The sequence below is a fragment of the Numenius arquata genome, chromosome 5 (genome assembly GCF_964106895.1).
Source record: "Numenius arquata chromosome 5, bNumArq3.hap1.1, whole genome shotgun sequence".
NCBI classification, from domain to species: Eukaryota; Metazoa; Chordata; class Aves; order Charadriiformes; family Scolopacidae; genus Numenius; species Numenius arquata.
Genome location: NC_133580.1, coordinates 62,209,740 through 62,232,823, shown reverse-complemented (window position 1 = coordinate 62,232,823; position 23,084 = coordinate 62,209,740). Strand labels below are relative to the sequence as shown.

The 23,084-nt window shown below is 37.6% G+C and overlaps 1 protein-coding gene across 1 annotated transcript in view; it reads left to right on the top strand.

The window, feature by feature from the left end:
• Positions 1 to 23,084, top strand: part of FAM184B (family with sequence similarity 184 member B) — a 48,100-nt gene that overhangs the window by 5,517 nt on the left and 19,499 nt on the right. Inside the window, exons 2-3 of the mRNA XM_074147267.1 lie at positions 12,849 to 13,610; positions 19,894 to 20,004. Coding sequence (XP_074003368.1) covers positions 12,849 to 13,610; positions 19,894 to 20,004 — 873 coding nt within the window. The remainder of the gene's footprint in view (positions 1 to 12,848; positions 13,611 to 19,893; positions 20,005 to 23,084) is intronic.

The window sequence follows — 23,084 nt, the reverse complement described above, 5'->3', positions numbered from 1 at the left end:
TGCGTGCTTGAGGCTTTTTGATCTCGGTTCTCTAGAGAGGTATTCAATATTCTACAGAAATGAAGCAAAATGGAACAGCATAAAAACTAGGATCATGCTTTTGGAGCAACAATATTTTTCCTTTGGGCAAGGAATATAAAACCTGATTTCCATGTAGGCAAAGAGAGAGAATCTTTTTATAAAGCTGCTTAAATTATGTACTAACAAGACTAACAAAGTCAGCTATCAGCATCGCCTATGTACTTTACTTTATGATGTATTTGTTTTCGTGATTTTTATGTACAATTTTCTATTGGGATTTCAAAGCTAGCATTATTTTTGCCTACCAGCTGATAAAAATGTGCAGACTAAGATTTCTTAACTTGCTGTCACTACATTTTCCTTACAGAACTAAAAGGGAATTCCTGGATAGTAAAATCCATGTGCAATGTCATATAATTGTGTTGATCAACTAGTCAAAAGCAGTATTAAAGCCACTGTTTCTATTAGGAAGGAAGGCAGAATCTTATTATTTGGATGGCTAGAAATTGTCATTTAAATTAATTCAAGGTATAAGAATGACAGCTATGTATTGGAATTACCTTCTTACCGTACAAATTTGTCCCTGACTATACCAAGTTTGCAGAAAATCTGACAGCCTTAGTAATTGATAACTCAAAGTTACTTTATAATGGAAACCACATACTAAATTCAAGTCCCTTTTTCAAGGAACCCTAGCTAATGTTTATAAACAAAATGTTGTGCATTTTATTAATATATGCATTACAGGCAATAGGTTATAAAATATTTAGCAATCCATTAATTGCACAAAAGAAAATTGCAAGATTATAGTTTTTTCATGTTCTGTCTTTTCTTCATGGGTAATGTATAAAAGTACCCTTATCAGTGACACTATAACTGTACCTCTCTCCTAACACTTTCTTTAAGCAGTATGTAGATGCCAATATTTTACGATTGAGAAAATTATACCCAAGTTAGAAATCAAAGGCAACTCAGCTTAAGACATTCTCACTTAAATTTTCTAAAGCTATGTATTTAGACTTTTGAGCACTTCAGCATTGTGTATGGCATATAAAATACTTTTTTTCTGTTAAGTATCCCATTCTTTTTTCCTGTGTCACATCTTTGTTAGGTAAAAGAGCATTTATGTTTTATCAAAACAGCTATTACACTGAGGTAGAACTACCTTTCTTGCTACCTCTGCGGTCAGATCTTAGACACATTAGTATCTCACTGTAACAATTCACTTCTTTTTCCTGCATGTACACAACCAGGCTGTCTTGATGTGGTGCTGAAGACCATTTAACCTGTGCTTTTAGTAGGAACGGATAGGCATGTGAGTTTTTCTTTCTTGTGCATAAAGCCATCGGGAAGTGTGTGAATGTAGTTGATCCAATACCAAGGTTGAGTTAATTTATCCTGCCTCCCAATGGGACACAGTAGCTCAGCCTTGGCTGTGCTGCTTCAGACTTGGCATTTTACTTAATGTATATTCACTTGTCTTCCAAAGGGCTTAGAGGCAGCAGATCCATATAACCCTGTTACAGAGGAAGAATTCTTTATTTCATAAATGGGATTTTTCAAATGTGTTTTTTTTTTTTTTCCCTTAAGTTAATGGCCTCAGTGAAATTCATCTGAAGTAAGATTGTACCTTTTTAATGTAGTTGTCATTCAGAACTTTGTATGACTTAGCCTTTAGGCACTTAAACACAGTTTAAACTTTAAATGGGTTACTACCAGAGAATTCTGCTGTTTTAATTATCTTTGGAAGCTGCAGCATTTCGTTGAGACTATGCACTGACATTTAGAGGGTTATATAAGAGCTACCTTTTAAATGTAAATGTAGATTATAGTTTAGTATTTTGCTTCTTTCATTCAGAAGGAGAGAACTACTAGAATTTGATAACAGGGCTGTTAAGAACTATAGGCGGCACTTCTAAACATTTTTACTAAGATGTTGATATACCTTAATATTTCATACAAATAATGAATTGTCTCAAAACTACTGGACAGGCACTCTTGGCAGTGTACCTTACAGTCCTTGTCCCCTGATTTTTGAGGTGAGGAATGTCTACTGGAGAGGGATATAGCTCCCTGTCCACTTGTGCCCCCAGATGTGTGAATGCAGTCTGGGTGCGGCCAGGCAGTATAGTCGTCAGAGTAGTGACTTGTGACTCTTGGTCATCTAGTGCAGTCATTGTTCATGATATAAACGTGGGGCTGTCAGAGACTTGTGGGGCTTAAAGCTTTAAATTTTAATGCTTAAAAATTTAAAATTAAAGCATAATTAAAAATTAGCATAAGCATTAATATTTGGACTAGGCCCTTATCATAGAATCATAGAGTAGTTTGGGTTGGAAGGGACTTTAAAGATCATCTAGTCCAACCTCCCTGTAACGAGCAGAGATATCTTCAACTAGATCAGGTTGCTGAGAGACTTGCTCTGTTTGTTTAGACCAATTTAAATTTCCCAGACTGCTTCCACTTTTTCTGTTGGTTAAATTGACTTGGTTTTGTGATCATTGATGCAATCTCAGGAGGTGTCCAGCATATGATTAATATGCACGTGCTTAATAAGAATGTCATCCTGAAATGGGAATGCAAGTAATGGCTGTGTTCAGTCTAGCCCCATTGGGTAAAAATTATATGGGTACATGAGTAACAGTCGGTATTGTCATATATATTATTATGTAGCCCTTTAACTACATAATAATATGTTGATTCTGGCTCCTATGACACTCCTTTGAAAGGGAGGAGAGAAAGTGAAAGAAAAATATATTTTAAAAAACATTGTATGTTGGTGTGCATCTGAGCCAGTAGCTTGTTTCTCGTGGTGCCCAGAGAGTTACAGGACTACAGCATACCTCTAGTGCACTTGCGTAAACTATTCTCCCTGTCTCCAGTGGTTTGTGTGAGTTTTCCAGAGACTGACGAAATATCTTAGTACTTAATAGCCCTGACTGGATTTTTATTCAATAAATTTCGCTTCCTGAATCAATGTGACCTTTTAGTGTTACAGACTCCTGAGACAGGACATCTGTACTTAGTTGAATATAACATGATACACTATCTTTTGGTTATTTTAACCTGCCACCTCCCAGCTGTTTTGTAGTTCATATATTGAAAAAAAGGCGATGAGTGATCATTTGGTATTTACCTTCTCCATTATACTTTTGACTGTAGAGATGGCACAGATGAGGTTCAGTTTGAGATTAGGATACTTTAATGTTCTTCATGTGTACTGTATGTCTAAGCTGCCAATGTAATCAGTAGAGCCTAGAGAGTAATTTAGCAGACCAACTATTAGGGATTGAACTCAGTTTCATCAGCTATCTAAAACTAATGTCATTTGGGATTTGAGCATAATCTGCATAGTTCCAGAAAAGCATAGTTATCCTACAAAGCCTGTGGCATATTTGTCAACTCCTGTATGGATGTTTTGGGCGCCTATGGCATCTTAAAAGGCCCAAGATCTCTGAGATTAGCCAAATGAGTTGGGATATCGGTGTCTGCCTCGTTGAGCTGAATCACTCTCAGGTCTCTGTCAGCTTTACTGACCGGATCTCTGTTGATGGACTGTAATGGGAGTTTACACAAATGGCACACCAGTGAACACCTAAATCCCAGTATTTTACTGTCTAACAAAGTTACCTCATGTTCCCTTCTTAGCTGTGTCTCTTTCAGAGTTGGAAAGTCATGCTTTGTGTTACTTCTTGCATGGAAGCTTTTATCATGATCGATTATTCTTGTTGCTTTTTACTATACCTATTTTCAGTACACTGAGGTTCTTGTGCAACTCCTGTATTCAACTATCACTTTTGATATTAATTTATTTTTCAAAATTTTAATGGAGGTATTCAGTAGGATGCTGTACAGCGCTCCTTTCATGATATCTATTCTGGAAAATGACTTCTCTCTGAGTAGAGAATATATTTAGTCATAACAAAATAAGAGTATTAACTGCATGTTATTAGGATGAGAAAACTGCAAGGCAATTGGAATCTCCACAGCCTAGAATACTGTGCTTTTCTTTTTTAAAAGTGTATACATAGTAAACTGGGAAGAAAAAAGTGACAACCCTTTTGTCAACACAGCGGCAGCAAGAGGGTCTGTGAAACTTTCATATGTATTCCCACTGTTGAATTTGCTTACAACAGCAAAGAACTTAAATTTTGGTGCCTGCAGTAGTAGAAACTGATATTATTAATTCATGGATACCTGAGGGTTTTGATGGTTTCTTTTCTTAATTAGCAAAGTAAGTAGAACATACAAAGAAATATTTTTAAATTTTCAAAATCCCTCTGTCAGAATTTCACCTGCAAACTACAGGAGAGTAAGAATATGATCCAATCTGTATAATGCTTTAGTCTGGATTAGGACAAAACAGGCCTCATTTTATCTGTGTTTATCTACATCAAAGGCAAAGCCTGCAATAAACACTGTGTTTTAAATTAATTATAATATTTGTCTCCACAAAAAAAAAAAAAAAATTATTTGGTTGGGAAAATCTGTTTCACCCTGGGCTATAATTAAATCAGTGATTCTAAAGTTTGTATTTGCAAGATTTCCAAAATCTACTGTATTTAAAGTAAGGAATCAAGGGAGAACTTACTTGATGAATGTTTATTGCATTTATTGTAAAATTGGACAATGTTTCTTTAAAGATATTTTGTAAGGATAAAGTTTCAGATAAATATCTAGAATCATAAAAAAAACCAAACCAACCCTTTGAAAGCACTGAACATATGTCTGCAATTTTTGAATCCTTAAAGATCTTTAAAATTCTGGGATGTAATGAAACATTTTCACAAAATTGAGTGCTAATTTGGCAAATGAATTCTGTCACCACTGTATTTAGATCTGGTTCATGAGATACATTAGCTCATATTGTTGAAGCATAATAGAGGTCAAACTTCTGGGATATAAAACTATCAAGCTGTCCTGTAAGTTTTAGATATGTAACAAAAACGAGACAGCTAAATTATCAGTGAATTACATGGAAATAAGGCCTTTTGATTCTTTTTGTTGGCACAGAATTGTTGACTTCACTTCTGCACTAAAAATTCACTTGGACTACAGTGACCTTAAAATGGACAGACAGAGGGCATAGATATAAATGTGGCTTTTTTGAACAATCTGAAACAGCTTCATAAAATGGATTTGAACTCATCCAAGACTGTAAAAGTCAAAGATTTATGGGCATATTTGAGATATTAAGGAGTTAACGCAAGAATTTCACCAAGACAGAGATTACAAAAGGTGAACAGAAAGGACTCTGAAATCAAACAATTTGGCCTTTCTGCTTGTCTACATATTTGTGTGTGTTGATTACTGTATCAATGAATAAGCATAATCTTTTAGTGTTTTTATCTAGTTATGTGTGTTTTAATAGGTAGAAATTTTACTGAATTTAACTTTTACTGAAAAATAATGTGATCCTCTCTGACAGCATTTGAATACACTTAACCTGGTAAATACACTCAGGATGAATTTGATTCACCTCAGGGAGAACAAAGAAATAGAAACGTATTTCATGTAAATGTCATGCTGGCTGATTTTATTTATTCTAGTTTTTAATTGCATACAAAATCTACAAAAAATAATAGTGCTTTTGGTATTTAAGTTTTGCAAAATTATTTTAAAGTTATGGTAAAAAGGGTTTTGGCAGATAAGATACAACATGAATCAGGAACTGTAAACAAAAGGTTTATAACATATTGTAGGGAGGCAGACGCTACAAAGATCTGGGTTAGAGTTTACAGTATTTCACATATTAATTAATGATCTGGAAGTAAAAATAAACAACGTATTAAAATTAACAGATGATAGTAATTCGAAGGGAATCATAAACACCTAAACAGGGTGGAAAGAAAAAAGGAATATAGAAGGAAAACAATAAACTGCATCCAGTTCGGAAAAAAAGCTTATTTTTCCAAAATCCCAGGTCAAAGCCAATGTGGATGGTATGTATGCCCAATATCTGTTCTGGTTTGTAAAGTGTTGGTAAGGCAGCATGAAGTGGGTACACAGAAATGAAGACAATATGAAATGAGACATTATTGCCAGATGGAAAGAAACCCCAGAGAACAGAGAAATTAATCTGTTTTGGCCTCTGAGGATTAAAACTTGTCTCTTCCCTCTGTCTTAGCTCTGTAGAGGAAGGACGAGCTGGGAAGTTGGCTACGCAGAAGAAACAGTAACACAGCAACCACTGAAACACCTGAAGCAATTAACTTCTTACCTGATTTAGAGACCTATGTTGGAAAGGGAAGCATTGTCCTTTGGAGGCACCTGTCTTTCTCCATTGACTAACCTAGATTAGATGTGTAATGATGAAATGGATGATGTTAGATGAGATGAATCCCATCTCTTGTATGCAGGGAACATCCTTCTGAGAATGAAATGCATGGGGTTTTTCTTGTTGTTTCCTTGCAGTAATTACTAGTGGCCTCCTCTGACCTTCCATGGTAGCTGTGTTTCAGAACAGTGAGTTTGTCTCAAAATTTCCACAGCAGAACTTTAGGAATCTTTCATATTTCCATGACTGTCTAGGAGGACCTATTTCTTGAGATGCTGAAGAGGCACTGCGTACAACTGGTCAGAGCAGGTGGATTTGTGACCAGTACAAAGAGAAGGGATTAAAGTTGAGTAGATTTTATAGAACAGTCCCAGAAGATATTTCAGTAATAAACTGCATGTGAGTTTCCCAGCAGAGGAGTCTCTGTCTGGAATTAACTTTTATGATTCTACAGTATGTTTTTTGCTTTGCTGAAATTGTTGGGATGGCTTTTTTTGTTGGTGGCTTTTTTAGCACCTTCTCTGCTTGTGGACACCTTCTTGAAATACAGTTTTACTTTCCTAATTCTTAAGTTGCCTGGCAATTATTCTGCTTATCTTATTAGAAACAATAAAATACAAATCAGTGGGTAAGGAATTGGCTGGACGGTCGTACTTAAAGGGTTGCGGTTAATGGCTTGATGTCCAAGTGGAAACCAGTGATGAGTGGTACTCCTTACTGGTCAATACTGGGACCAGTACTGTTTGATGTCTTTGTTGGTGACATGGACAGTGGGATTGCGCAAACCCTTAGCAAGTTTGCCAACAACACCAAGCTGTGTGCTGCGGTCGACATGCTGGAGGGAAGGGATGCCATCAAAAGGGACCTTGACAGGCTTGAGAGGTGGGCCCATGCAAACCTCATGAAATTCAACAAGGCCAAGTGCAAGATCCTGCATGTGAGTATGTGTAAATACAGGCTGGGTGGAGAATGGATTGATAGCAGCCCTGAGGAAAAGGACTTTGGGGTACTGGTGGATGAAAAGCTCAACATGAGCTGGCAACGTGCACTCACAGCTCAGCCAACTGCATCCTGGGCCACACCAAAAGAAGCATGGCCAGCAGGTCAAGGGAGGTGATTCTGCTCCTCTACTCTGCTCTCATGAGACCCCATGTGCAGTACTCTGCCTGGCTCCAGTGCTCCCAACATAAGGACATGGACCTCTTGGAGTGGGTGCAGAGGAGGGCCACGAAGATGGTTAGAATGCTGGAGCACCTCTCCTGTGAAGACAGACTGAGAGAGTTGGGGTTGTTCAGCCCGGAGAAGAGGCAGCTTCGGAAGACATAACCTACCAGTACTTAAAGTACAGAAAAGGTGGAGTGGGACTCTATCAGGGAGTGTAGTGCTAGGATGAGGAGTAGTGGCTTTAAACTGGAAGAGGGGAGATTTAGATTAGATATTAGGAAGAAATTCTTTACTGTAAGGGTGGTGAGAGACTGGAACAGGTTGCCCAGAGAAGCTGTGGATGCCCCATCCCTGGAGGTGTTCAAGGCCAGGCTGGATGGGGCTTTGAGTAACATGGTCTAGTGGAAGTCATCCCTGCCTGTGGCAGGTGGATTGGAACTAGATGGTCTCTAAGGTCCCTTCCCAAACCATTCTATGATAGATGAGAGACAGCTGGATGTCTCCTTAATAAAATTTAGGCCAGGGCTAATTTTATATTCAATCACAGTTGAGAGATCAAGTGCTATATGTAGGCCACTAAACTAAGGTTTTCTATGTTCAGTATTGCACCACACTAGGCAGAAAAATAAAAAAGTGAAAAATGAAAACAAATAAATTTGCCTGTGGGATTTCCTTGTATAAAATTTAAACTAAAAGGGAAAAAAAAACCACAAAGGAAGAGGCAGAAAGAGGCGAAAAACATGCTAAAAGAGATTAGAAACCTATAGACATTTTATGCGCATAGGTTCTTGATACATTTTAGTATATCAATGTATTTTTTGACTGACTGTAATGCATGGTACGTGTAGGACAAAGGGCAGTATGTTTGAATCTTAAGAATGTAAAATCAACTTTCCCTCTTCTAGTGTGAATCTCTAAATAAGGTAAGCCACAAATACTGTGGACAGTGTGGGACATTCAGAGGGGTGAGACACAGCACAGTGAGCTTCTGCCCAAGAGACATCAGATCATCTAAACACAAGTGGATTTCATACAGAGCCATGGGCTACCTCAGTGCTGCGCCCCCCTCCCGCCCCTCCAGGATCTGAAAAGCTTTATTAACGTGGTTGAAGCAATGGATGAAAGGATTTAGATTGACCCTGTACTAAAAGAGAATCTCCTGAAGCAAAATCCTTTTTTAGTACAGTAATTAGGATTCATTCTGGTGCAGGACACAAGCAATGCAGCTCTTCAAGGCCCGAGGAGCTGTAGAAACCAGCTTGGGTTTTTGTGGCCAAGACAAGTGAGAGCTGATGGAGTTTCCTGAACTTGAGCTAAGGCTATGTCAAGCCAGTTGCATGTGTTTACAGCATGATGCTGGGACATCTGATATGGCTTTTTGTAGAACTTGCGTCTTCAAATCTCATGAATTTTAGTTATAGTTACCAGAGCTAAAAGCAGACATACTGTTTCCAGCGAGAGGCTGGCACTATGACCTGTAGCTTGGCTCTCAGCTGTGACTTTGAGCTCATTAACTCCATTGAACATAAGTTGGCCCTGAATTCTTTGCATCCCTGACTTCGTTAATTTGTTATCCATGCCTACTACATATGGATAGATAGAAGTTTGAGGGTTTGGAAATTTTGGAAAAATATTTTTAATAATTTGCTGACAGTGAAAGGCTTGAAAGAAGGTATTTTTATTGTTTTATAAGTGACAGTCAACACTGGGTTGGTCTGTGTTGATTCAAGGTAATTTTAATGTACTGTTGTAGTGAGTGGATAAATGAATCATGAACTGTACTTTATAGCATTTTTCTAATGAATGGGCTGGTAGTAGGCTATGTAATCTGAAAGCTCACAAAAGAAACTTTGGGTATTTCTCCCCACAACTCCAGCTTTTGAAAACAAAGTCATTTTAGCTGGAACTGAGCTTTCGTTTCAGAGGAAAATAAATTACTTGAGCGCTCATGTTTTTGCAAGGTGCTGAAGGCACACCTTAAAGACTAAAAAATCATAAGGCAAATTTAAAAAACCAAACAAGTTAAAATATGAACAAAATTCCTTGTGATTTTAAAGATATTTTTGTAATTTTAGATTCTGAAACACTTCTGGATGTTTGGAGTGCCAATTTTTTTAAAGGCTTCTCTCATATAAACACATAAACGGCAATGTTATCAACAGTTGCTGCAGCTATTTGGCTGCATAAAATTATTCTTGTGCTTTCAGGAATCCACAAAGGACGAAAGGAGAGATTTGAGACTTCATGAGGTCCCTGATCATATGTTACAGTGGTATCATTCAGTTGAAATGAGCATAGATGTAAAATTGGATCAGCACTGTAGCTAATTGTAGCCTAGGCCTATACCTTAATTAAAAGACATTCTTCCTTATTCAGTGTTAGCAAGAACAAAAGATACTTCTTAAAGTATTAATTAATCAATTGTGGGAGTTGGTTTTATTTTCTAATCTGTATAGTTACAGTGACAGAGGAGGCTAAGGGATATACACCTATTTCTTTCAATAACTGAACTTACTTTAAAGAATTTATCTGTCCTTTGCTTCAAAAGCGACCCTTTTAAGGTTGACATTAAGTTAGGTATCTCACTCTGCTCTGGTCTGCTTGCGAAGTAGACAAGACAGAATTCATAGAAACAATTTCATCTGCTAGTGAAGATAAGATACTACTGCTACTGGTAAAAAGGAGATGATGCAGTCACCTGGCCTCAGTGAGCCTGAAGCAGCTAATTAGCAATCCAAACTTGTCTCCTTCCCTGCTTTGTTTAGGGTGCTGCCAGGAGTAGCCTGTTTGGCACCTCCCTCCAGGGCCTTTTCTCATTCTTGTGTTTCTTCTTTCTTTTTTTTTTTTTCCCCCCCTCCATCATTAAGGATTTGCGCCCACTAGCTTGGGCCTGAAGGAAGAACACTTAGGATATTTTGCCTTTCTTTGATTCCTCTTATCATCCTCAGTCCTCACCTTCCATACCAAACTGTCTCACTTCTTATTCAGCTAGTAAAGCAACCTACTAGAACCATGTTTTTCATGATGATAGTCAGGTTCCTTCAAGAGTAGTGTTTAACACTACTGTAGGAAGATAGAACAGTCTTTTTTGGTTTGAATGCTTTAGGTTTGTCTTCACTGATGAGATGCAGTTGAATGTTTTCTTTTTTTATTGTTTTACATCACCATAAAGAAAAGGAGAAGGGAAATGCCATTTAGACTTAAAGCATTTGGAGGATAAAATAGGACTAATAAGATGTATTCATATTCACTGCACTGTTAATGTTAAAGTGTATGTGTGTAATAGTGTTTTTACCAACCTGTCAGATCCCTTTCAGTTGCTGCAAAATCAGTACAATGTTTCCCAATACACTGAGTTTTGGAGAACTGTAAGGAGGCAGTAGCCATTGGTATTATGCTAGTAACTCAAAGAGTAATGTAGTGCTCTTTTCATTTGAAAGCAATTCTGTCTGTATAGTCAAGCTGATCAATTTTAGAACTGCTTTTAAAAATCTGTTTGTCAACACAATGGTGAGGAGGTTTATACCACATTACCCAGCAGTACGTACACTCGCAAAGTACAGATGCTGAAATAATTTTTCAGTATTTTTTCCTTCCAGCACTTAAAGTCCTATATTCGTCTCGCATAACTCCAGTTTCTAAATGAGGTATCTGGGATAGGAATATTGTTGCTATATTCGGTAGTGGGTGAAAGGCATGTGTGAGGGGCTTAAATTTCATAAAGTACAGGAGCTGCAGCCCTCTAAAAAATAAATCTCTTAATAAGGTTAAGAGACTGAGGAGTCAGTTTCAGCACTCAAGCTTGAAGATTAAATTTAAGGGCATGCATTTTCCAGTCAAAATTCTTCGTTGTGGTTCTAGCTTCTATTGATCAGAAGTGTAGGAATAATAGAGCAGGGAGGCCAGTTTCTTCCATTCTTTTTAGATAACTCAATTAAGATGTTGGTGATGATCTAATGTTCAGTGGAATTTGGGAAATCTCTATGATGAAGTAAGACTTTAGAGGAACCGAAGTTCCACTGCCAGCCTGAACATAAGCTGATTTACTAGATAAATTAATCATTAAGAGTGGTCTTTGAGTCACAAAGGCCAGAGGTTCATCTCTGTTTTGCTGGTGGAATGAAATACAGAAATGTGATCATCAACATCTGACCTAGTTAATTGAAGAGTTGCACAAACTAATTACTGGTTCTTCTAAACCCGTGGGCAAAATTAATCTTCTCCTCTTAGGTTTTATGTCTGTCTTGTCAGCAGTTAAGAAAGGTTCATGGAATGAGTTCTGTTGGTGGGGAGAAGGAAACTGCTCAGTATCCTGCAACTATTTCTCTTTCAAAGGAAAAATGCTTAAAAATAACAGAGAAGAATTAACAGCATGTAATCTAAGCCCCCAAAATATACATATCTAAATGTAGACAAAGACTTCTTGTCTGCTTATCTTCTGGAATAGGATTCTATTACTCTCTTTTTGTCACATACTTATCCAGAAATGTATCCAGACCGTGTTTTGCATTTGTGACTTGTTAAGATTTCTGTACTTAATTCATTACTGCCAGGGAGAAAGTTGACTACAAGTAAGATATATTTGTGTATTTGCTTTCATTTATGGATGACTGAAATTCAATATGTTATTCATATACAGATAGCACAACAAATGGTTTGGTGTAGCTAAGCAAATTCAATCCTCAGGGCTTATACAACACAGACTACAGACTTCTGATGCTTACTGTGGTCAAGATGCCTATTGGTCTCTCAATTGAGGCTTTCCCTGAGGAAGGATTGAAGATTACGGGGCCAAAATTCTAGTATAAATAGAGAATTATTTGTGATCTTGCTTCTGTATTTATTTATGTACTTCAGACTATTATTTTCTCAAACACTGTCAATGAATTTTTTTATTAGGCCAGACCGAAGGTATCTACTGTAACTTGTATACAAATTCCAAACCTAGTTGTGTAGAGCAATAACTTCTCTCTAAAAAAAACCAACCCAAACAATCAAACAAGCGGAAAACCTCCACACGTGTTAATATACAACGTGTTGTTCTCCTTGAGTTAGGTAACTATGTTCAGTAGAAACTGGATCAGCCCCGGTGTGTCCTAACGGGGGCCTGACAATACAATCTTCTGTCTTTTCAAGGCAGTTACTGTGTTTTTCAATTATATGTAACTGTCTTGTAGGCTTAACATGCACATTTACCAGTTTTGACTATGAACTCTTCAGTCTGCTGTGGCTTCTAATAGCATTTTAATTTCAAAACAACAACAAAAGATTAAACTGTGGTAGTGATTCTCGTTTAGCGTTTAACACCTCGATAAATAGAGTAACTGAATTCATGACTACCATCCACCAAATACTTTAATTTCCTATTATTTTTCTTGTTCAATAGGTGATCTATGCCTTGAACACAAAGAATGATGAACATGAGGCTAGTATACAGGCTCTGAGAGAGGCTCATGAAGAACAAATTCAGCACATTCTTGCTGAGACCAGGGAAACGATTCTCCAATGTAAAAGCAAAGCTGAAGAAGAGGAATTGCTGAGGAAACGTATTCAGGCCCTTGAAATTGCTGTAGAACAACACAAGAGACTGAAGGAAGAAGCCTTGGCAGAGTTAACATTGTGCAGGAAGCAGGTGGAAGAGAGGCAGCTGACAACAGAAATGAAACAAGCACAGGCAATCCTTTCCACAGGCACTGTAGATACCAATGCAGACTTTGAAAAGCTTCTACATTTAAATCAGGAGTCTGATGGCCTGCTAAATGAATGCAAAGCATCTAGGAGAGAACATCTAGATAAAAAAGTAATTTTAGATGAAAAATACAGTGTGGAAGGACAAGGTATAATGAATGAGATGAAAAACCTGAAGAGTGAGAACCAGAGAGCAACTGAAGACTATACTCAGAAAACAAGCAAACTGCAAGCCTCTTATGAGAGAGAAAAAGAGGCTTTGAAAAAGGCTATGCACCAGTCTATGATAGAAACAAAGAAGAGTTGTCAGCAGAGAGAAATGCAGCAAAGGAAGAGCTCAGAGGCTGAAGAAGGTTTTTTGCTGCAGCAGGTAAAGAAGCTGGAGGCAGACCTAGAGGAGAAAAGCCAGAAGATAAATGAGAGGAAGAAGCATTCCCAGAAGCTGAAGGAGAGAATACAGGTAGAGTATGAGGCTGCGATCCTTATCTCTGCCTATAAAAGTGCAAATTATCAATTCCTCAAAATTCAAGGGAGGAGGGGTCTTTTAAATGTCATATTGAGTCAAATGCTTAAGCGCTAAAGCAGTTTTAGAGGCTTAGAAGAGAAATAGGGGAGATACAGTGCTGAGAGTTTTAAAGAAAGAGTTAAGATGATTAGTAACTCATTAGAAGTCTTTGAACACTAGAATTTGTATTCCCTGACGGAGGAGTGAGGTAAAATTTGTCTGTTGGCTGAACAGAGCTTTTTACCTTTCCTGCCCAGAAATGTGAAGGGAAAACAGCAAGCAGGCACTAGTGTAGCAGGTGAGTATTTACACAATACATTCACTTTTTCCCGTGTGGTTGCCAACAACTCGGTGCATGGGTACGAACAGGGTAAGATAAGAGACCTGAGCTGGCAGGTTAGGAATCAAATGCTTTGTATTGTATGACTCTTGCAACAATGGCTTGTACGGAGTGACACCTGTGAAGTTCTTTGTACTGAGCCATGAGACTTTCCCCATTAGTTCTCACTCCACACTTTGCCCATCCCCCCGAGCTCCTGGTGTAGAGCTAATACGTATATTTGCAGCACAGCTCTGTAGCCCTTTTCTGCTTAATTTTATCATTTCAAATGCAGTTTCAGAGGTTGGTACATCGTGGGCAATCTGCCGGCCAGCTGCATTTGGTACATAAGGTCAGGGTGTGGGAGAGACACTGATGAACTGTGCTGAAGCCAAAGCACCCAGCTGTCCTCTGTGCTCAGCAGTTCCACTTCCTTTTAATACTATTGGTCCTTCCCATCACATAAACTCACCTACCAGACCTGTCCCCAGCCCTATGATAGCAATCTTGTGTATTAGATAAGAAAAGAAGGTCTAGACTTAGAGTATTTCAGAATAACAACAGTTGTTTCCTGATGGGAAAGAAGATTTATCTCCTTTAGAGTCAGAGAACCCCAGAGTCCTGTAGAGAGCAGGGTCATCCCAGTCAGCTGTGTTCCTCCAAGACTACTCTGACCCTTTTCACCATCTGCCCTCACATCTTGCCTGTCAGTATCATTTTGCTGATGGTGCAGAGTTCTGGGCCTCGTCTCTGAAGATGTTCTTTAAGGGAGTTCAGTCTTCAATACAGTCGCTGCCTTTTTGTTTCACAAGATCAGAGGGTGAGTTGAATACACCTTCCCTGACATTATTCAGACTCCATTCTCTCAGTGTGTAGATCTGTAGCAGAACACTCTTTATCTTCTGTACAAAAGTGGGGAGGATGTAATGAATGGCAGAGATACAGATAAGACATTGTTTTTAAATTGAGTCAGGGAAATCCGTAATACCTGTTTCAGTAAGGAAAACTGTTCTGTCTGTATAGAATTTTGAAGTGATAGAGGAGAAGAGGGAAAGTAAGATCCTGATTTCTTGTGGGTACTTGAAGTAACATTCAGGAGAAATAAAGAATGGAGATGTGAAAATTTATGCATGTGGTTTCCTGTTCTGATTTATCATATAAGAAATGTAGTTTTTTAGGAATAAATAATGTAAAATGGTAGGAAATAAGAAGGTGGTGTCATTAGCAATTTAATTTCTAAATTCAGTATCAGCTGGATAAAACAAAAATATTTTCTGAAGGACATACGCTCAGCTTGTACATTTCAGATTCTCTAAGTCTATGGCATGATGCTGATATACATACTACTGGAGCATATCCCCATGAATCTTTAAAGCAATAGCCTCAGACTAGGATAAAACTGGAAGAAGAAAAACAGTTCGACACAATGTTATTTTCTATTTCTTTCCAGTTTAAATAAAGTAGTAGAAGTTTCTCCTTTCTAAATTGTCCGTTTCTGATGCCATTAAATGCTACATTTTTCTCAGAATCCTGTGGCCAATGGCAGACTGGGAAACAGAAACATTTCTTTAATCAGTAATACCTCTGATCATTAGTAAATACTCACAAGAAAAGCTATTGTAAGGATTGAAAGATAAAAGGACTGATGTTTAAGCAAGATGAATTTTCTGTTTTCTCAGCGTGTGCCAAGAGGTTTGAGACCTTTAGATGAAAGGCATCACATTAGTGCACATTTATTATTATTGTTTATGTGGAAGAGAGAATAGAAAGGTTGACAAGTCATTAAGTCTGATCTGTTTGGTCTAGTTTTGGATGAATTTTGGCATATGCCAGAGGTGAAAGGAACAAGCTTACCTTTGAGTTTTCAGCTACAGAGAGTGTTAAATCAAAGTTAGTTTTAACCCATGAGTTTTTACTCAACATCCATATAGGAACAAACGACAATTGTGCCTCAGTGAACATTGCAGTATTATGTTGGACACCTGGACTAGAACCTCCAGAAACAGAACTTTAAATATGGTTCACATTTTTGCTTTTAGTTATGGACAGACAATTCCCAGCAAAGTCTGTAGGAGCTAGTTTGTCTGGGTTTAGGCATCTGTATTATGCAATATGTTACAAACTATTGTACTCCAGCAACTGGAAAAACCCCAGACTAATATTCATTGCCTTTTAGCACAAGTTATTGTGAAATTAATGGACGTATATCCTGTTCCACGTTTAGGGTAATCTCAGACGTCTTTTAGATGGTAACACTTGATGAGTGTTCGCTTTACAATGATGCCTACTATATCTCAGGGAAGGGCTCCACATAACAAATATTCTGGCAGCAGAGGCAGTTTAAGGGTATGGAAGAGCCAAAAATACATTTAAACCAGCTCTGTAGGTGAAAGATTTCTATCATGGAACTACACCAAGACCACTTATTTCAGATGACAAAAAAGAACATATGTAATAAATGTAGAAGTAACGTCATGCATATTTTAGGATTTGGAAGTGTAGCTTATGGGAACACAACAAGAAATTCTGGAATCAAAGGGTATAGTGAAAAAAACGGAGGAAGATCTAAGTGTAGTCAAAGAGAGAAACACAATTCAAGAGAAGGAAATCCTGCAAAAAGCAGGTAAGATGCTCATAAATGTCATCCTGAAGTATTTCCCTTGTTAGTAGTCACTCACACTGGAAATTCTGCAAGTTATTTGTGCTATTTGAAATGTAAATTTTTATACCACAGAAAATATGGAAACTGTGTTGAATTCCCAAAGCAAAGCTGTTAATAAAGTAGATGAACTGAAACATCAGATAACACAGCTGCAGCAAATGACATCTACTAAACAGAGCCAGAACGAGAGCAGCTCTGAAGAACTGCAAGGCCTTGAAGAGGTGGTTTGTCTCAAATATTCAAAAGCATGGCATGCCAAAAGTGCTGAAATCAATGCCATTTTTGTTTTAAGATTAATGGATTTGGGATTATTCTATAGCAGTCAATCCTGTGAAATTTCCAGATCTCTGACCTCATCCAGAGAACACTGACTTATGTTCATAACCTAAAGCACATGAGTTGCTGCAACGACAGCAAAGAAACTACTGACATCCTTGAGCTAAAACAGGGCAGAGCGTTCAACTTCTGTAACCAAAATGTTAAAGAGAACAAGGTCCAAGGCAGACTTCCTCTGTTGAGGTCAAGTTGGAATACTGATTTATTTTTTTAAAATATAGAAAACAGCTTTTCTGAAAAGCCATGCAGCAATAATACCAGCAATAAACTCACTACAACGAGGAATGGATGTATACTGGGAGTTCCCTCTGTGCATCTCCCCTTAAACAATTGTCCAGCCCCAAATCTTGTCTGTATTTTTTAGTTCTCCTACAACATTGTTGTGCTAGCACTCTGGAAAATTAGACCTAATATCAGAGACATAAGAAAAACCAAATTGTCCTTTGTACTTTTTCACAGATCTAAGGTGGTCCTTGAAGCAGCCTGCATGGTTGGGAGTTACACACCCAAACTCAATCAAGAGCAGCAACCCCCCCCCCCCGATTCTTAGACTACAGAAGAGGCATCTAAATCACTACAGTTCTACATTGTTAATTAAAATAAAGCCAGTATTTTTCAGTGGAATATATCCACTTAAATAGTGTATTCGCTACAAAATAGACTACTGCGACCCCAGAAATCTTCCTTGGTTTTGTCATATTATATAGCTAGTGTATTTTGTAGACTATGGAAACTGTACCTATTTAAAAAGAAGGTCTGAATAAAAGACACAGAGAACTTGCTTTATAAAGGCAAGCATCAGGTCCATAAGGAAAAGATTTGTCTGAAGGAATAGCTGTTAAAAAGGCTGGAAGATCTTGTAATGAAGCATACAAAGGAAATCAAGCCAATCTAAAACTTTATGGAAGCTGAAAGAAAAAAATGTAGAAGGTAGGAATGTTCTTCTATTTATAGATGCTCTAATTCATCTGGTTTTAATCTTATTGGTCACAGTGACATCATTTGAATTATCCTCACTGGAGGCACTTTGAATTAACATAAAATGTAAGGATTTTCTCGCTACGGTCTTAGTGGGGAAAAAAAAAAAAAGGAAAAAAAAAAAATCAAACTGATGTATTTCCGTGAAAAGCTCCACAGGCAGGAAGGTGAATTTAGCCTTGATGTGATAAACTGCCTTCTTAGCAACACAGCTTTGCATGTGACAGTTGGAGTGATTAATATAAGGTCCCTCCTGAAGAAAAATGTATTGTAGGTGTATTCCAATTTCTGACTTAAATTTCCATGCATTGCTGCTGTGAAATACTCAGATACATTGATTTAATAAAAATTTTGCATTGTTTAGGCAGAGGATCTATTTCTGCGAAGTGCTGGTAAATGGATTCAGAGTGCAGTTGTTACCAATGAAATGATGACTAGTTACAAGCAAATACATGCATATATATGTCTTTACTTAGCTTTAGTCAGGAAGAGCGCTTATCTTCTCATGGTTCCGGACGGGTTGCCTGAGCAATACCTTCTCTCAATGTGTTTTAAGTGGCTGAGCTGTAATTTTTGTTCTCGGTATGCATTAGCAGTAATTGGCTTAAGAGATTCTTCACAGAATTTCGCTTTCATGAGAGCTGTTTTCTGTGGCTGAATACTTTGGCTTCAGGAAATTTTCAATCTGTAATGTTTCTGTGCAGTAGGAACCTAAATGTGAGCTGAAATCTATTCAAATGAAGGAAAACCTTGACACACGTTTTAAGCACATGCTTTAATGCTTAGTGAAGCTTACAACTCAGTGCATGCCCAAGTGATCTGCCAAATTTCGACATAAACTAAGGAGGAATTTAATTCTGTTTCCTAACGTACTGATGTGTTGGTCAGACACCTTCTAGACAAAAAAAAAAAATGATTAGAACAGTTTGTAGAATTGGATAATGAGGTCAAGTGTTCTTTAGAGCCCTCTTGGTGCTAAGAATGTACTTCTACCCATTTTTCCCTGTTTTAATGCGCTATACCTTTCCAAGTTCAACATTTACTTGAGAATAATCAAATCGCTTGCTTACAAGTTGTGTAGTCATAAAAAGCATGCAGCTCCTATCACTGAGCTTCCTATGTTGAGCTTCGTAGTACCTTCTAGGTTTTGGAGACTACGAATTGTGTTAAGTGCTTGTCAGGAGAATTAATTTCTGCCTATGAAACTGCTGGAGTTTATGCATTTGTGCAATCTCATTTCTCAAAAAGGAACCCGTGTAAATAAATTATTGTGTCTGATTGTGAAAGTCCTCACGTTTGATCAGTATGCGAAGATGCAGTGCTTCAAGGTACACAGGTACACTATTGCATAGAAGCCTTATGAAAGGACTCTGCCTTTTATATTATGTATTCTTTTATGTGAATAAGTGTGTACAGGTATGTTTAAAATTACTTTTACTGCCTCACTAGTATTTTCCTTATGGATGCTATAAGATAGTGCTTCATTTGATTCCCTTTTCCACTAATTGCACTTTAATTAGTCATCTGGTTATTTATATGGTCAATGTATATTTATGTTTTTTCAGGTCTTGTGGGTGACTCTTGCATACTAAATTGTTTTTGAACACTAACACCACTCAAGGCAAAACAGTCTGACTCTTCATGCTGTACAGTTTTCCACCTCAGGGAAGCTTTCAGTAGAAGATTAGGATTAAGCGAGCTGTATTGTCTAACACTAGCATTAGAAAGAACCAAACTGTTAATACTTCTTTGATTGAGTAATACATGAGTGGCATTAAAAGACAGCAGCATGTATTGTGTAAACAGTAGCACGTTACTGCGTAAACTGCTCTATTATCTAGATTAACATAGAAGAAATGTTCTCTTTTTCATGCTGCATGTTTTGTCCCAGCTATTGCATGCTTTTTTCTATTTTTTTTTTTTTTTTTTTTTTTTAACTGTAGGAACTCCAGGCACAGCTAGAGGAATTTAAAAGAAAATCTGAGTGTGAACTAAAGCAACTAGAGAAAGAGAAAGAAGTCCTAACTGGGAAACTCCAGAACTCTTCACTTGAGGTAAACTGGGCATAAATGTAACCCAGTAATAAAAGGGCTCTTCATTTTTCCTCTCACCTGAGATATTTTTTATTAGATTTTAATCATATTTGCTGTGACTGTCATTTAAGAAAACATGCAAGGACTCTAGAGAGAATTAACAGAAATTACTGCTCGTGAACTTCTATGAAGATTTTGACAAGCCTATTTATTTTGATAAATTTAATATATAACTCTTTGGAGATATACTAAGGCTTTTTGATGAGGAATCTGGCTATATCAGGGTTGGATGGTGACTCTGACTGTTCATCTGCATGCAGGGCTAAGTCAGATTAGAATCTTCCGTACAGCTCTTGTTGACTTTCTGATTGTTTTGTGCGTGTGCGTAGACATGTAAAAGGGCCTGCTTGCTTGCTCCCTTGAGCAAGAGAATTGAATGGAAAAAAGGTCGAATAGATCATTGTTTCTCTTCTGCCTGCTTAAAGGTAAGAGAGTTAACTGAAACAGATTGGAATGTGCAATAATTTAGTATATATTATTAGTTAGGTATGCCTCCTTCTGTTTCAAGATCAAGAACGAAATAGAGAAAGCATTGTGACTCCAAAGTAGCTTTGAGGGTGTCATAGCTTATGTACTGTTCCCCACTCTGGTTACACCTAAGTCGTAAAGCAAATCTACGGACATGGATTAATCTGGAAATAAATATCTGGGATGTGTTAGTATTAGGTTATCCACCTGTAGCAGCTCTAATGTATAGTCAGTTGCAGACCAAGTGATGCAAATTTTCCAGATTAGTACATCTGCCAAAATATTTATACAGGAAAGTGTCATTGTTTGAAAAGTCATAATGGGTTGGATAAATAATTCTCTGCCAAAACAAAGGCAATATTTACCCAGGTAAACACTGCACCTTTAAAATTTCTGACTCTGAATACACCTTTTCTTCCTCTCAGGTGTTCCCCTTTTGTGGTGTTCAGTTCTTTTCAGCAAATGCTATCTGCTTTAAAATGTTAAGTATACAGGATAGTTACTTTTTTTTCCAGTGTGATCATGTGAAGTTTTTGCCTGTGAACATTTTGATGCTTTGATCTCATGGATAAGCTATAAAACAACTGCTTTAACAGAACTGAAATCAGTGCCCTAGTGAAAAGTTCTGATGATATGCTGCATTTATTTTTCTACCCCAAGTATATCATTGCATTTGGTACCTTTTTCAGAACAAGGAAATGATTTGTGATTGTCTCTTCTGGGAGATTAGGGGTAAAAGGATGTATTTTCACCATGCAAATTTGTCATTCATTTCTTTTTTTTTTTTCCTGCCCATCCAGGTTTTGAGGCTGCAATATTTTATTACGCAAAATGAGGATATTCCCAAAATGTCTTCAGTCTAGTTCAAGACAAAGTAATGAATAACAGGAATTAGGTAGCTTACACTCTGGAACTACTGAATTACAGATAGCCGATGTTGTCCTAAGTGGCTGTCTATAATTTCCATTGCTTTATATCTTCCCTGATTCTAACCAGTTTCACTTCCAGCAAATTCAGTGGGAGCTTGCATGGCAACTGCTCCGCCAAAATTGAAGACCTAGATCTTTCTCAGCTGGTATTTTTAGATTCTGAGTGGCCATAATAAGCTATTTTTGAGTGTTTGAAGACAGAAAAAGGACAGATAGGTTCATCAGGGGGCTAAGCAAGATGTTGCCACCCCCCTGCTTTCCTACCTGCTTCCACTTTCCCTCATGCCATTACTACTGCTTGGTGTGGCGTGTTCCAGCGATTGGGGCATGTATTGTGGTAATTTACTGTGTAACACCTGCTTTTTCTCCTATGCATGCTATACTAGCTGTACTAGCTCTGAGTGCAGCATGGTCTTTTCCCTTTCATTTCTCCTTTAAAACAGATTTATACATTCCGGTATCAAACAGTTACATTCTCACATTCCATCAATTTCCCAGTCTTAGACATACAGAATTTAAGTGTAGCTCTTAAAGTTCTGGCTAAATCGTGTTTTTAGGTTTCATTACACACTTCTGCATGTCGCTGTTTTCTACAGGTTCTTCTCTGAGAGAGTTTCAGGTCAATCCAACCTGTGCTGAGCTATGGAGAGTGACTTCTTTGCACCTAATGCAAAACATGGGTTCCCAGAAATTAGTTGTCTTTATTCTTTTCCAATTTCCCCTAAACATACATTTTTTTCTACTAAATATCTTAGTCCATTCAAAGCTGAAAATTTAGCATGATATTCTGGCATCCCTGGGTAATGCCTGAAAGTTATACTGGTTTGAGGTGTGAGGGGAAGAGATGGAAGGGAGGAGCAGTGGCACAGTCCTATCTCAGTATTGTGTATATGCGCACAGGTGGTGTAGTCCACTGAAAGGTCTCAAAAAAATCAAATGACATGAAGCAATCATTCTTCAGGTTTTGCAGATGGAAGAAGTAAGGCAGTGAGTCATCAAATTGCTTTCTTGAAATCACACATTCAGGATGAAAAAATAGGAAAGAAACCTGTGTTTCCTAACTGCTAGTCCTTTCAGATCATGACATCATGGTAAATGCAAGGGTTGGTGGGAAATTATTGTCACTATAAGCATAAACATAAATAAGTAATATAAAATAGTATTTATCGTGCCATATGTTATGTTCACAACACCATGGTTAAGTATAAACAGATACACTAAGAAATGTTTTGGTGTATCTTAGAATCTAGCAATGCTCCCAAAAAGGAGGAAGTGCTCCCTCTGAAGAGAAATTTTGCATTTCTCTTGGTACTCGATAAGTTACTTTCTGAACCAATTGCTTGGCAGTATTACCAGGGAAGTGAATTAATTTCAACTAACAATACTTTCCTTCTATAAATATGTGAATATTCACAGCCAAGAAACCACCATTTACTAGACAACATTATGTTTCACTGAGGGCATGATTCCCAGCTGGGAACCTTTGCAATGGCTCAGCCCAGAGCTTCCGCCTCAAAGGTTAGGCAATGTGCTGTTACTAATCCAGTTCTAACCTGGATACAATTTCAAATCTAAAAATAGCTTCCTTGGCTGCATAAGACACATTTCTGGTTGGGCTGACGTAGCTAGAGCACTATGCAGAGT